The following is a 15,725-nucleotide window of genomic DNA, read 5'->3' as shown; positions in this document are numbered from 1 at the left end:
TTGAAATAACCATGATTAACAATATATAGGAGAGGGGGGGGATGACGTTATATATGTATTTATTAAGGTTGGTTGCTGTGGAGGGATTTTAAAGTCTAACTTAAAACGCTATGTCACGTTAAAGCCTTAACTTTTTAACACCGTGTTGTAGTTTAACCTTGTTACCCACCCTTTTAACATTTGACACCCACCATGTGTTGAAGCCCCTTTCTTACCACTCGACTTTTGAAGCCTTGCCATGTTTACCGAACGTTAAACTCATGCCACATCAGCTTTTGAAGCTCCTTTTCAACCCACAACAACAGGTACCAAGTACCAGCCTAAAGGCTAAAGGTACACACGAGTTGCACTAAGTTTAAAAAGTATCAAATTTGTCTTGTAGTTGAAAAATTCTAAGATGTTATATAATACTGTTTTTTTACAAGAGTGCATGATTTAATTAGTAAAAAGAAAACATATTTTCAACCACTGTATGAATATATATAATCTTCTGAGTTCTGAATTAATATTAAAATTTTTCTCGTGAACGTTGCATAAATAGTGGCTCAAATCGTGCTCGTATGTCTCCGTGAATATAATACTGTCCCTATATTGCTCTTTGGATTAATGTACACTTTTTATTAATAACCTTATCATTTAGGATTATATCAATGGTATATGTATGTTTTATGGTATTTATTTCTTTTATAGAAGTATGGATTAAGGTTTTATTGGTTGTAAAATCGTGATATATATGTTTCAATTCCTTAGTAAGACTAAGACCCTGTGTAATTGTAAATCCTTATTTAAAGACGTTATGTGACACATGACATACGCATTATGAAGGGGGCTTTATATAAAAAATGATGTTGTGGTATAAAGCCTCAAATCATCTTTCAATCATCACACAATTATTACGTTTTTAATTTTTCTAATTTTTTTTAATTTAATATAAATAAAAATATAAATAAAAAATGTGAAGGAAAAATCATGATTTGCCAAGCTCCTCCTCCCCCCCGCCCCATCTCCCCACCCCGCGCCTTCAACAAAATACCCAATGCCCAAAAGCTCCCAAGCACCCAAAGGGGCGGTGTCCGGGCCCTACGAGGTTTGTTTTCTCCCCTCTCAAAGCGCCCATTACACAAGGGCTAATAGATGTTAAAGAAGATGGTAAATCAATGTTAAATTACAATTACATGATCTGAAAACCAAACGATTTGGGTTTACAACACAAATACGAATACAAATGCGAACCGAAAAATAACGAATGTCACACATAACATGAATAATACATTATGAATGGATCCAAAACGTAACAAAAATTTAAAACAGGTCGGGTTTCGGGTTTCAAAAATGACGAATGCCACATGAAGTATCCCGATGGCTCTTGCCTTGCAAGATGGGTAATCTCTGATAGAATACACTGCGAAGTTGAGTTGGGTTTAAACAGTAAGGCCATGGGATATACTCTAACTCATCTTAATTCCACATAAGCTCCACATCATTCATTTTTGTCTCTTTCACTCTATGTTACCCAAAGGAAATGGTTTAACCCATTTAACACATAATTCAAATAACAAATCAATTAGTAATTAATACATATTTTTCTTTTTAACCCGTGAAAAGCATAATTCATGGGCCTTTCTAATACACTTAACACTAGTGAGGAGTGCTTTAATGCATATTTAAAGTGACATGTCATCTTAACATATGTTGGGTGTTAAAGTATAAGGCCGTGGGTAGTGGGGGGTGAGGGGTGGGCGCGGCCGCCTACGTGGCTCGCGAACACCGCTACACCCATCCGGTGAGCGAGGGCGCGGCCGGCCGGCGTGGCTGTGGTCACGGGGCAAATATAGCCGTTGGAGGGGAGTTTTGACTGGTCAACGTTACCGTTGGCCAGTTTAAATATTTTTTTTAACTTATAAATACAAATCCACACTTTTTATAAAAACTCAAACCATACATTCTCTCTATCAAAACTTCTATTTATATATTTATAAATGGCATCGTCGTCATCGTCTTCGTCTTCCTATTCTACCGAAGAAGACGAACTCATTTGTCAAGCGGTTCAAACGATGATAATCTTTTTGAGAGATCAAAATCACCCCCGAGCCCCATTGTTTCGCCAACGCGTATTTGTGATCGAAAGACCGCTAACGAGACTTTGATATGTCACTATTTAGTCCCAATCCCACATATGGTGAGGATAGTTTTAGAACCCGTTTTCGAATGACTAGACGATTATTCATGCGTCTAGCAAATGACTTGCCAGAGCACTTTGAGTATTTTCACAGAGGAATGGCGCTAGAGGTAAGCCCGGGTTCACGGCTACTCAAAAAATTACCGCCGCTCTTCGACAACTAGCGTATGGTGTTGGATCGGACATGTTGGACGAGTATCTACAAATGGCTAAAAAGACCGAACGCGATGCGCTTAATCACTTTTTGTAGAGGTATATATTTTTTTTACGTTTGTTTATATATTTTTCAAATATTTACATAACTTATATAACTTTAATAATTATATTTAGGGGTCATATCGCTATACAAGCGGAGATACTTACGTAGACCAACAATGTATGATATCCAACGCATATACGAGGTGCACGGTGAAAAGCATGGTTTCCCCGGGATGCTCGGTAGCCTTGATTGTATGCATGTTGGTTGGGCTATGTGTCCCACTGCTTGGCGAGGTCAATTCCATCGAGGTGATCACCCTGGCCCTACTATTGTACTTGAGGCGGCGGCGTCACAGGATCTTTGGATTTGGCATGCGTTCTTTGGGGTTCTCGGGTCTAATACTGACCTCAATGTTATCGATCAGTCACAGATAAGCGATGACCTTATCGACGGGGTAGAACCTCCTCAAGCTTTTTTTGCAAATGGAGAACATTTCAAGTACGGGTACTACCTCGTTGATGGTATTTACAACGAATGGGGGATACTTGTTCAAGCTTACGCGGCTCTAGTTTCTGACAAACGAAAGTACTTCACGAAGAAACAAGAATCGGCAAGGAAAGATATTGAAAGGGCGTTTGGAATCCTAAAGAAAAGATGGGCAATGTTGGCGAATCCAATAAGATTTTGGACAAGGGAGAAGATAACGGAAGTCGTCATCACGTGTATAATCCTACATAACATGATACTAGAAGACGAGGGTAAAGCTATTTGTCAAAACTACCAAGGTGATATTCCAAGACAAGAATCGACAATCACCAATGAACAACGACTCGCCAACATAAATATCATCAAGAGCCGTGAGTTACATGGCAACGTTCGGCATGAGTTGGTCGAACATTTGTGGGATAGAAGACCCGATGATCTTGTATTAGACTAGTATCAACGTAATGTTTTTTATTATTATTAATGTAATGTTTTATATTATTATTTAATGTATTATTTAAAATAATTAAATAAATAAAAAACTGGATCAAGCCCCTGCTCACCTGGACCACTACATCCTCCGGGGCTTGTTGAGGGGCTTGATCCATGGCCATGTCATCGCCTACGTGTCAGATTTTGCTTGGCTCACCTGAGACTCAACCAAGCCCCATTACCCTTAGCCTAACCATGACCTAATATCTGATAGAATACATTGAGAAGTTAAGTTCGGTTTAAACACTCTTGGCCATATTTGGATTCTAGATTATTTAATGTGCGTTTTGATAAATAGTGGGTGATCAAATACATAATTTTTATATAAAAAAAGTCCGTAAATTATGCATACGGTAGTGACTCTCGCTTAGTTTATCTATCATTTATTTGATTTTATTTTTTGTGTTTTCATACTAGATCTACTAATTGCATGCTTGTTTAAGGTTGTGTTTGTTTTTACTTCAAACGTCTGCAGGTCGGTTATGTATGTGGGTGCACAGACATGTGTTCCTGAAGACAGTTTAATTAAAAAAAGAAAAAGATCTGAAAACTATTTATATGGTCCTAAATAATAAGCTAATATCCATCATATTCACACTTCACACTTCTTATTCCCCTACCAACATCCATTGTCCACCACCACCACCACCCACCGTCCGCCGCCACCACCCGCCACCACCACCATCCACCGTCTGCCACCACCACCACCCCCTACCGTCCGCCGCCACCATCACCACCCACCATCCGCCACGACCACCGTCAACCACCCACCACCACTTGTCATTACCACCACCACCCACTATTAGCCACAACCACCGTCCTCCACCACCCACCGCCACCACCATCGTCCATCACAACCACCCACCGTCCACCACGGTTCACCGCCTACCACAATTGTCTACCACCAATCGTCTACCACCATCCACTTTCATAGTCCGTACACCACCATCAATTATTTTAGTAGTCTACAAACGTTAAATGACTTCTATCTATTGTGATATATATATATATGATAGGTAACTAATTTTCAGATTATGCAGACGATATCCAGTTTATAAAACAATAGTATTACATTTTCAGATTGCAGATCTTCAAACCACATCTTCAGTTGCATACATAAAATCAGATGAAATCAAATTGCAGACAGTTTTTGTCTTAAAAAACAAACAGCACCTAAGTGGGGTTAGTCTATAAAATGTTAATTAAGTTTTGAAATTGTTCTAGTCATGTCACTCATAAAATGTTTTGTTCTAATTATGTCACTAAAGTTTCCTTGTATTTTAATCCTAGATATTTTACCTAGATAGAGTTATGCAGTTTTTATTTTTAAATAGTTTAACATTGCAAAACTTTTTAAAAAAATTGACAAAATTAGTAAAAATCGAGAAAACAAATTTTAAATTGCGAAAAATTGCCAAAAATAGAAAAAATAAAAAATCTGAAAAAATTGCAAAAAATAATAATAATAATAATAATAATAAAAATCAGATTTTTTTTATTTGCAATTTTCCAGTTTTTTTCTTTTTTGCAATTTTACAAATATATTTTTTTTTTGCAATTTTTCACAATTTAAAAATTATTTTTCTCAATTTTATAAAAAAAAATTTCAATGTCAAACTATTTAGAAAATAAAAAAAAAGTCTGCATAACATGCTAACCAGGTAAAATATTTAGGATTAGAACACAAAGGAAACTTTAGTGACCTGATTGAAACAAAACATTTTATAAGTGACCTGATTAACACAGTTTCAAAACTTGGTTACTATTTTATAGAGTAATACATTTGTCTAAACATAACCCTTACGCTTATAATTAACATGACACAATAGTAATCAAGTTCCTCAAATGAGAGGGGTAAAGGGGGAAATTTGTTGCTTGTGTTGACTTTCTTTGCTTTAAATCTGGGCTCCAACATAAAAAGAGTTAATCGTACACATCAGAGTCGTCGGTGTCGGAATCGTGATGTTAAAGCGAAACCACAAAACTATGATGATCTTTTAGAACGTCGCGCGCTGCGATGTGATTAAAACCGTGGTTCGTAAACAGATTCCAAAACTAATGAAGTGCCTCGGAAAATGCTCCTCCTTCGAGTTGCTCGTCATGTCTTGTTGAAAAATAATTGTTTAAACTATAATTAACCTTAATGTTTGATTTTTACTTAATTAAGATATTGTGACATAAAATAGTTCTAACTCATCATTAATAACTATATGTAACACCACATGTCCCTTAACATGTGATTGATCACCACTAGTCATAATTTCATAATTAAGCAACATAAAACTTAAGCAAGACTACATATATATAAGATCAAGATTATCAAGTATATGTCTTAAAGGTTAAATCAAAATTTCTACATCAACATTAAGATGAAGAAATCACAAGACTAATCCATTGAAAACTAATTAACAACTTAGTTAAGATATACTGTTAGTTTTTATAAACTTAGGATAAGTTTATACAATTATATATTTAAACATAATTGTTTAAATATCTAAAATATTTGAATTTCAAATATTTAAAATACTTATTTCACTGTTGATAAGTCTTTCATCTCCTTCTTGAATTGGACCACCAAATCTACTAGAGGCGAGTTAAACTCAAATGTGAAACGGGTTAAAGCTTTGGTTGAAGATGATCAATTATGTTTAAGAAAATGGTGAAATGATTGGGTTGTGTTATATGGAGAAGTGAGAAGTGATTGAAACATGTTCAGTGGCGGATCCAAGAATTTTTCTCAGTGGGTTCACTGTTTTTAGATGCTCTAATTTTTGCGGGACCGAGCGTAAAATTTTTTGGGTCAGTTTCAACGGTTCAGGTCATATACGGTTCATTAAGTTATAAAAATACGATAAATTAACGAAAAAACAAACATTGTCATATAAACTAAACATGCATAAAGTAGATATGATGGTATTTAAGTTAAAAAAAATTACCTATAGTTGTTCTCTACTTGAAGATGATGATTGTTTGATGGTTCACTTTGGAATTATCTCATAATATTCATAATGTCTACAAATCAAATTTAAACATCACTAATTGTCTAATTCAATTAACAAATTTCGACATAATCATTCATTCTAATTCTAATTTTGAATAAATAAACAAAAATACTTTAAGCGGAACATCAAAATAATTAATTACCTTATTGTGAAGACTGAAGTGAAGGAATATAAAGACAAGGGTGAAGACTTGAAGGGCGTCTGCGTTATGTTATGGTGTTAGCGATGGATAAAGAACTAAAAAAACCTAACGTAGTAAACTATTTACAAGAAATTAGGGGTAAAAAAGAGAAAGAAAGAATAAAACTAACGCAGGAATAGTAAGATATTAAAAAAAAGGAGTAAAACTAAAACGGAGGAAGTTAAGAAAGAAAAAGGAATAAAACTAACATGAAGGATGCTGGAAAGGAGTTTCGAACCCGGGTTTACAAAAAATCAATGAAAGGGTGTTTACCACTACACCAAAGTTTCATATTATATATTTGTTCACTCTCATTATATATATGGGTTCACTCTCATAACTTATATAGGTATTCTATATAAATTTCAAAATTCAGTGGGTTCTCGTGAACCCGTTCAAAGCACCTAGATCCGCCCCTGAACATGTTCTCATATGTGTTGGTCAACATTAAAAGCAAAAATACCAAGAAAATGCCACACATAACATTCATATTGGTAAAACTAATATAAAGTGGACTGGGCGTCCACGATTGCTTGAAGCAACCGTCGGGCCACTCCAATAACCTTGTCTCTCATATGCTTGGTGTGACATTCGTCAATTTTGGGTTTTATTTGTATTCCTTTGTGTATTCGTTTATCATGTAAACCGACCCGATTTATATCCCGAACATTTCAAATATATAAAATAATGGATTTTATGTTACGTTATTGTTTTATACTTGTCGGATCTCAAAAACACCCTTTTTGGTCCCTAAAATGGCCTTAAAACGCTTAAAAACAACTCTGGGGGCCAAAACAGCCAATTTTGAAAGTTCAGAATTTCCACCAGGTGACATTAGCGCCGCGCTAAGGTCAAGGGCAGAGACCTTAGCGTCGCGCTAAAGGCAGTCTGCACTAACTCGTTTTTTTGTTAGTTTTTAAGCAAACATGTGACTTAAACCATCCTATTTTCATGCAAAACCCTTTATGTTTGACCATTTCAACTTACCTTATATATACACCACCATTTCCCTTCATTTTCCCCTGCTACACTTCAAATTCTCTCTCAAATACAAAGATTTTAAGGTTGTTTTCTTAGTGTTCTTGAAGGTTTGACTTCCAAAAGTCACACTGAGTTTAATCCTTCATTCTAATTAACTTATGTAGTCTTACTAACACTTGTTTATGGTTGTACAACATACGTATAATATACACCCCTTGATACCTTTGGTAGTTACTTCTCCGGTTCCGATCGGTGAGGTTTCGGATCTTGTAAGGCAAGGCTTCATGGATGACTTACGTGGTCCTTGTTATATATTTCCGCACTTAACAATCTAACTTTATTATTGCTTGCTAACCGCTTAACTTCTGCTCATTTTAGTTTATTTACAAGTTCCATGGTTATGGGTTCTAAGAGTCTATGCTTCGGTTTAACCGTAAATAGCTCTAGACCGTAAACCGAACTTTGCTTACTAGTTTTTGTTAAATACTTGTTTAAACATGTTTAATGTTAGATCTCAGTTTATAAAACCATTTTTCTGAGTTCCATGGTTATGGGTTAGTAGATTCTAAACTCGGTCTTAACCCGAAACTAGAACCGAACCGTAAACCGAACTTTTGTTTAAAGACTTTATTGTTAACTTTTTGGTTGTAAAACTTAAGTATTTTCATTTGTACATTATTATACAAGTTCTTGGATATTTAGGCATGTGGAAACCATCTATGAACTTATTGTGAGATGGAAACCGAATCGATCCGATTTTTACTTGCTTAAGACACACAAGTGTGTTTTTAGCTATCAAGACTTGTATATTTCTTTAAAAATAGTTTACAAACTGATTTTAATTATTTTCTTAAGTACATGGAAATGTTGGATCCAACTTGATCTTATAACAAAGTTTGGACCGACAAAACCAAACACTCGCTTAACGGATGTTATTAGTTCTAAAACAATAGAACTACATACTTGGTTAAGTCTTATTAAATTTTATTGAGTTATCTCATAACATTCATTATTTTGGAAAGTTGACTTTGGGTTTGACCAATTATCAAGACCCGAACCAACAACCCGAAACATTCGTTAAAACCCATTCTAGTATCTATATTATAAACGGACTTGCATTCTTGTATTTTTACCCACCTTATTATTTAACATAGGTTGAGTAAATATTAAGGACTAGATACTTTAACCCAGTTTCGAGCAAACATATATTTTTAAAGACTAGTATTACAATTTATTAATATTTACATTTTAAACCTTAAACTTTAAATTGTTTGCATTTATTTTCATTTATTTTATTTAAAGATTTCTTAGAAAACCTTTCATATACAAGTTTTCCTTTCACCTAGACGTTGCTCGATCAACCTCATCCTTCCGGTTACTCGTCATTTTACCGATCAAGTTTATTACTTGAACGTGAGTACTTTCATACCCCGTTTTCTATATTTTGTTTTGGGGGTGACATTTCATACTTATTCAAACTAAATGATTTATACTTGAATCTTAAACCATAAACGTTATTGTATACTTTACTTAAATAATTGCTCGATTTGGTGTTCTATGATTATATGCCTATGTGTTTATCGCTTTTGGTTGGTGGAACTATAAAATCCTAGTCTATTTAGCATCCCCTTATAGCAAGGTGTCGTTAACGTAATGTAATTAACGATAACTATAAAATCCTGGACTATTTGGCATCCCCTTATAGTTAGGTGTCGCTAACGTAATTCTTTTAGCGATTTTATCCAAATTATTGATTTTATTTATTGTTTCGTATACGAGTTTTGTGGCACTTTCTTACTATATATTTATATGCTCAAACTTATGAATTGCTCACCAACCTTTGTGTTGATAAACTTTATTTTATGAAATGTTAAAGGTTTGACTTTGGTTGACTCGAGAACTTGACGAAAAACGTTATCAAGACTTTTAGGATATTAGCAAAATGAGCAATATATATATTCGTTTACTTGTATTTCAATTTGTTTTGTATGAACAAGTTATGTGATTGTTTATTGATTTATAAAATAAAATGAGTTGGTTAAATATTGTCACTTTAAATAGTGTCTTGTGTATTTGTCCAATCACGTTGCACCCCGACATGTTCCGCCGCCTTTAATCGGGGTGTGACACTTGGCTATAAATGGAAGAGTTATTCAAACTAAATCTTCACCCAGTTGCTTTTTAATATTTATACACATACATCAAGGCTAATATCTTCCACTATTCAAGTCTAATCGAACTTTACTTATTATAAGTGAGGAGATCAAAAGTGTAGAGCAAAAAAGAAGAGCTTTTCTTAGCTATCATCCGACCGTATTACTTGTAATTTGAAGGGTCAACATTAGAGGATGTTCTAGTATTTTTACATGTGTTGAATTATCATCAATTGGTGATTTGAGTAGGGAACACACTATCTTAACATATTGTTGTTTGTATTGGGTTGGGAATTCAATTGTGGTATATAATTAGTTGCTAGGTGAAAACTTACTATCTTGACATAGTGAGATTATAAGGAATTGTAAAGGTAAGTACTTGATGTGCGTAGTGAAGAAGATGATCACTTCCTTTGAAGAGTGAGACGTTTGTATTGGTGATCCCTACTATTTAGGGAGACGACTAGTGAAGAAAAATCTCGATTGAGGATCAGGGAAATGACTTAGAATGAATTAGTTAACATTTACTTGAACCTCTATGTATGCCATCTCTATCCCTCAACTTTTTACCTATTTATACTTATTGTCATAGTTGTGAAAAGAGTTTAACCAAGTCATTAGCTTGCTAAAATTTGATTAAAAGAAAGAAAACTATTCAGCCCCCTAGTTTTCTACACGTGCATTCATGTAGAGTTCATTGAATTTGAAATTCTTCAACATTGAATTGATTTGATGCTCCTTACGGTTGGCTACACCAACGTTTTGTTGGAACGCAACTAAAACTTCTACCCAAAATTGGTTCTTAGGCAGTGTGTTACCGTCCAACACATTCATCCAAGCCATTCCCAAGAGCCATTTCGTAATCATCGGCCACACTATCGGTCGTACTTTTGGAGCCATTTGTTGGAGAAAGAAATAATTGGATTTTGAGACAGTTGTAGGTAATTTGGATTAACAGAGAAGAGGAGATGGATTTTTTGTGTTAAAAAGTGTTAGATATTTGGTTAAATTTTATAGGTTTATAAAATAATTATTTTTATAATTTGACCATTGAACGGTAAAATTACTGTTGAAATTTAAAAAAAAGGTTAGGAGTAATCAAGGTTGCTACCCCGTTCGGGGTTCAAAGTTCTCGGCGTGGCCGAGGCCTCCCCGAGCCCAACACACATGTATTCTGTTCACCCTAATGAGTTTTGATTACGCAAGTACGTCCGCTACTCTTTAAAACAATGCATCTGATCCAATATAATCATAAGGTATATATCTTGGTCTCTAAACTATATTACATGATGCAAATACTTGAATCCCCCTCCCCCATCCTCTATACGTGCAAGTGTTGTATCCGGTAATTCTTCCTAGGCTTTTCTTAAAAAATATTCTCTTTCTACAACTATTTTTCTTTATTGAAGGAAGTGGCATAGAACAAAATGAAACGACTCAAATTATATATCTCGCTGATGGAATGCAGCACCAGAAAAAATAATGTGGTTAAGATATGAATAACAACAAATGCTTAAAATGGATAAAATCTTGATATCAAAAGCTAACTTTAAAAGGAATTTTAATGAATAAAAAAGAAAGAGTGTTGTAATTTTGATTTTGGTTTTTGGTGGTTGTTTTAGGGTTTACATGGACCACTATTAAAATAAACAGGAAGCAGCTTATCTTGGTTGTGACATTCTTCTTCATCCACACATCAAGTTCTTGTTTTTTTGCTGCACAATTTGCTTATCTTATTCGTATCTGTTCAAGCCAGAAAGGATTGAGTGTGATATACAGATTATGCCCTACACTGTCATCTCAAAAATCTGCTGTCGATTTATTTCAAATTTACTAATTACCAAAGAATAATGCATGAATAGTATTTTTCACATAGAGATTAATTACCCTAAAGTTTCTTTTTTTTTTTATTTTCTTTTACTTTTAGATACTACAATTCAAATATGAAAATGCAAAATATTAAACTGCAGTAATCTTATAAATCAAAATCATACATAAATTAACACGTCTAGTGTAATTAATGTTTGATCTAATCCCATTTGTTAGCGGTGCATCGATGGAGAATATGAAAATGCAAAGAAAATTGTAATCTTGTACCATCAAAATCACACATAAACATGTTTAGCGGTCTAGGTCAAGTGTAATTTGTGTTTTATTTGATCTCATTTGTTAGCATAATTGATGCAATTTTTGGAAACGATCAATGAAACAAGACACTTTATGATAGTTAAAGACGATAAACAAAACCAAAGATTTCAAGAACATTGATTTTAATATTAAACTTAAACAAAAACTATCTAAACAATAAATCCTAACACCCTATTTATACTAAACGAAAAGAAGATAAACTTGAAAACGAGATAAGCATAAAATAATAAAAGATAAACTAACAAAATAAAATATTCTAATTAAATAAAAATGCTCATGCATCAATAATGGTGTTGGAAAATGCAATGTTTTAAAAACCACTATTTTACATGTACTGGATTTAATTCAAAAACGATACAACGGGTTGAACTGGAATGCATTGGGAGATTCAACCGGGTTGAATCCGGTTGAATAGTTTACCTTGTAATTTCACATAAATACAATTTCAACTCAAAAAATAACTTAAAGGTGTATTAATAAACATCACACTTAAACTAAATATCACACATAAACAATGGTTGAGATATAAAGTTTGTACTTTCTATACGAAATTAGCCAATAACAAAATATGTAAATAAACCAACATTTTATTTGCATGATACAAATTTGGTTGATTAAAGAATCGTATTTTACCGTGTTTACTTGTTTCAGTTTTATCCTTTGTGTTAAAAATCATTTTTAAAAAAATATGGGCCGCAAAAAATCTCAAAAATCTCTTGGATTTAAAACCGGCTTGCTGGTTTAAACTGGTATTTAAAAAAACCAGTGGTAAGATGTTCTAGCAAACCACCAAAAAATACCGAGCTATAAATACCGGTTGCCTTTCGAAAATCCGGTATAAGCGGTTCAATCGGCCGGTACGTACCGAATTTTAAAACATTGGAAAATCAAAAGAAAAATGTAATCTTGTATTTCAAAACATACATAAACACGTCTGATGTAATTAGCAGTCTGATGTAATTAGCAGGGTATTGTTAGAGTCTTTTGAGTTTTCTGGTAATGGGTTCTCATGATTAAAAATAAATCATACATAAAGATTACCAATGAAATAACAAAGTATCTAGACGCATGATAACATATGGAAACAATCCAAAAGGAAAACTGCTTCCTGAATGTCTTGTTTTAACTCTTGTTTTTTGTTTTTTTGGGTGTTATTTAGTTACCTTTTTGCATCTTTATGTAACTTTATGTCTGCAATATATAATTGCCTTTGGTGTATGACAGTGTTGAACTGGTGTTCTTTTTCATCCAGGTTTGTTCTTCATACAGGCAACCATGACAGATGAAGATGGCACAAAATTATACTTATATTTGCATCAAATTAGGAGTTGTGCACAAAATCTAAGATTGTTTATTTATATTACATTATTCTGAGCTATGCATGCATGTTGATTACATGTAGTTGCAGGTTGCAAGAATATGAGTGCAAGACAATGCCAAAATTTTCATTCAGAATTGTTGCTATCATATGATGATGACCTTCTCTATGTTTTTTTTCTTCTTATTTTATATTTTATAAATTTGAATAGAAAAAGGCTAACTAGAGATAAAACTTAAATGCAAATGGTGTACTGTATATCAGTTTTATTTATATTTTTCTATTAATGAGTAATTACTATTTCTATTAAATATTCAAAACAACCCTGCCTGGAATCCTGCAGTTTCATTTATAGCAGAATGCCGTTTAAGCAAGCAGGCTTCCTCCCTCTTTAATATTTACCTATAACATTTATTTCTATAATAATAATAATAATAATAATAATAATAATAATAATAATAATAATAATAAAGTCTTAAAACCTTTTACAAATGTCTTTCTTACTTTCTTTCAGATTCTATGTTAACACACCCATACCTTTTTCTCTATGAACATCTTTTCATTATAATAATTCAATGACAGCTGGTACAATACATCCTCAAATTTACTTTAAGTTTTTGTATATATGTGTTTAATTAGTAACGTATACATATTAATATCATAAATTTGAATCTTTTTATCATTTAAAAAATCTATTATTTATAAACCCCTTTAGGTACTATATTTTTGCCTTTCTGGGACCTACTCAAAACTTTCACATTCAAGATTTACAACAAATATTTTTTATTTTTATAGACCCAATAACGTAATTTAAGGAAAATCAAACCTGTTTACATAAATATACAATATAGCCGAATATAAAGTTTACTGGGGATATTTGGAAAAAAAAATGTTTAATTTTAGTTTGTTAGAGCAAGATAATGACCAAACAAATATGCACAAAAATAATGTTAGTTAGAGAAAGATCTCATTATAGTTACCAAAATTAGTGATATACATGTTTTTTCCATAAATGGGAAAATCATACTTTCAAAGAAGAAGAAGAAGGATAATCTGAAACTGGTGCTTTTTGGGGACTGCTATGATCTTCATGGTTATCATCTTCAATATCATCTTCCAATGAACATGACGACAAAAAATTGCTAGTACTTGAACAAGTCCCGGATGAAGATGCAAATGATGATGTGAATGATAAAGCAGATTCTGGTGACTCCCTACTAATCATGGTCGTCAGCTTATTACTATTATTATTATTATTATTATTATTATTATTATTATTATTATTATTATTATTATTATTATTGTTGTTACAAGTACTGCTTCCACCAGATTCTATTATTAATAAAGATTGTTCTTCATGACCTTTAATTGATGATGATGGTGATGGTTTTGAAGGAGATCCAAGATTGGCCAACAACAAATCAACAAAAGCTCCAATAATGTAACCATGGTTGGCTTTATCATTAACTGCTAGATACAAACTCAAAAGCTCTTGAAGATTCTCCCACTCTTTTAACCCTTCATCAGCATCCACCATCTCTTGCATTGACTTCTTGAAGTCAACAAAAGGGTCAGTTGACTCCATCCCCATCGTTGACACACTTTCTTTAAATGGTGGCAAAACACTTTGTTTTTCAACTTCTTTTGGCTGTGCTTCTTCAAGTATGGAGCTTGTTGTCCCCGGATTGAAAAAGAACCTATCGGTACTCAACCCGCGAAGAACCGACTCTACCGATGGCTCCACAGTGTCTTCGGTGGCCAACATGTCGTCTAACTCGGCGGTGGTGGTGCGGAAAGAGAGGGTTTTGCTAGGGCTGCCACAAGTAGGAAGGAATGGGAGGTTTCTACCCATGGTTTTTGATGGTGATTTTGATTTTGAATGTGTTATGAAAGTTGTAAGGAGTTATTAATGTTGTAGATCAATGTTAAATAGATAGTTGGATTGGAAGTAAATGAGGAGGGAGAGTGTGGCGTTTTGAAAAAATAAAAGGAGTGAGTGGTAACTGGTGAGGGAAGTTAGAATCAATAACAGTAGGTTCTTGGTGGGGTCTTGTTTATATATATTTTTTTGGTCCTCTTTTTGTTACAAGTCTCTATCTTCATGTATAAGGATGGTTGTTTTAGTCCCTCTTGTTTCAGTTTCTCTTTGATAATCTTTTATTTTCTTTTTAACGTCGTTTGAAATCACCCAAGAACAGTGGCGGACCCAGGATTTTTTTTGCCATTGGGTCCCAATTTTTTCGGTTTACAAAATTTTCGGGTCGTTCGTTATTCGGGTTGTGTCGAAGCGAGAACATAATAAAACACGGAAATATGGTGTCATCGGAAACGAGTAAGTAGAGAGAATCTAGATTAGACTTTTAACTCATTTTTATTCATACCCGAAAAACATAAAAAAAGTTGTATATATGGTCTTACATACATGACCAAAACATGAAAACATAACTTTAACACAAATAAATGATTAATTATAATATACATACACAAGATAAATAATACAATAATATGCAAAACCTATGTTGCCATATATACATATATATACACATATATATATATATATATATATATATATATATATATATATATTGT

The 15,725-nt window shown here is 33.4% G+C and overlaps 1 protein-coding gene across 1 annotated transcript; it reads right to left on the bottom strand.

Annotated features, from left to right (window-relative positions):
* Positions 1-14,157: 14,157 nt before the first annotated feature.
* On the bottom strand, positions 14,158-15,221 carry LOC143608092 (transcription repressor OFP15-like). The gene has a single exon (XM_077083280.1). The coding sequence runs from the start codon at positions 14,986-14,988 to the stop codon at positions 14,158-14,160; it is 831 nt and encodes a 276-aa protein (XP_076939395.1). The 5' UTR covers positions 14,989-15,221.
* Between the last annotated feature and the right edge of the window lie 504 nt (positions 15,222-15,725).

The sequence above is a fragment of the Bidens hawaiensis genome, unplaced genomic scaffold (genome assembly GCF_021521415.1).
Source record: "Bidens hawaiensis isolate Kalapana, Puna unplaced genomic scaffold, B.hawaiensis_p1.1 tig00097064_1, whole genome shotgun sequence".
Taxonomy (NCBI): Eukaryota; Viridiplantae; Streptophyta; class Magnoliopsida; order Asterales; family Asteraceae; genus Bidens; species Bidens hawaiensis.
The sequence above is the reverse complement of the archived record's forward strand: the minus strand, read 5'-3'. Positions and strand labels throughout refer to the sequence as shown.

Bases quoted from the DNA above. Each gene is read 5' to 3' on its own strand.
- LOC143608092 (XM_077083280.1), bottom strand. From the start codon at position 14,988: ATGGGTAGAAACCTCCCATTCCTTCCTACTTGTGGCAGCCCTAGCAAA.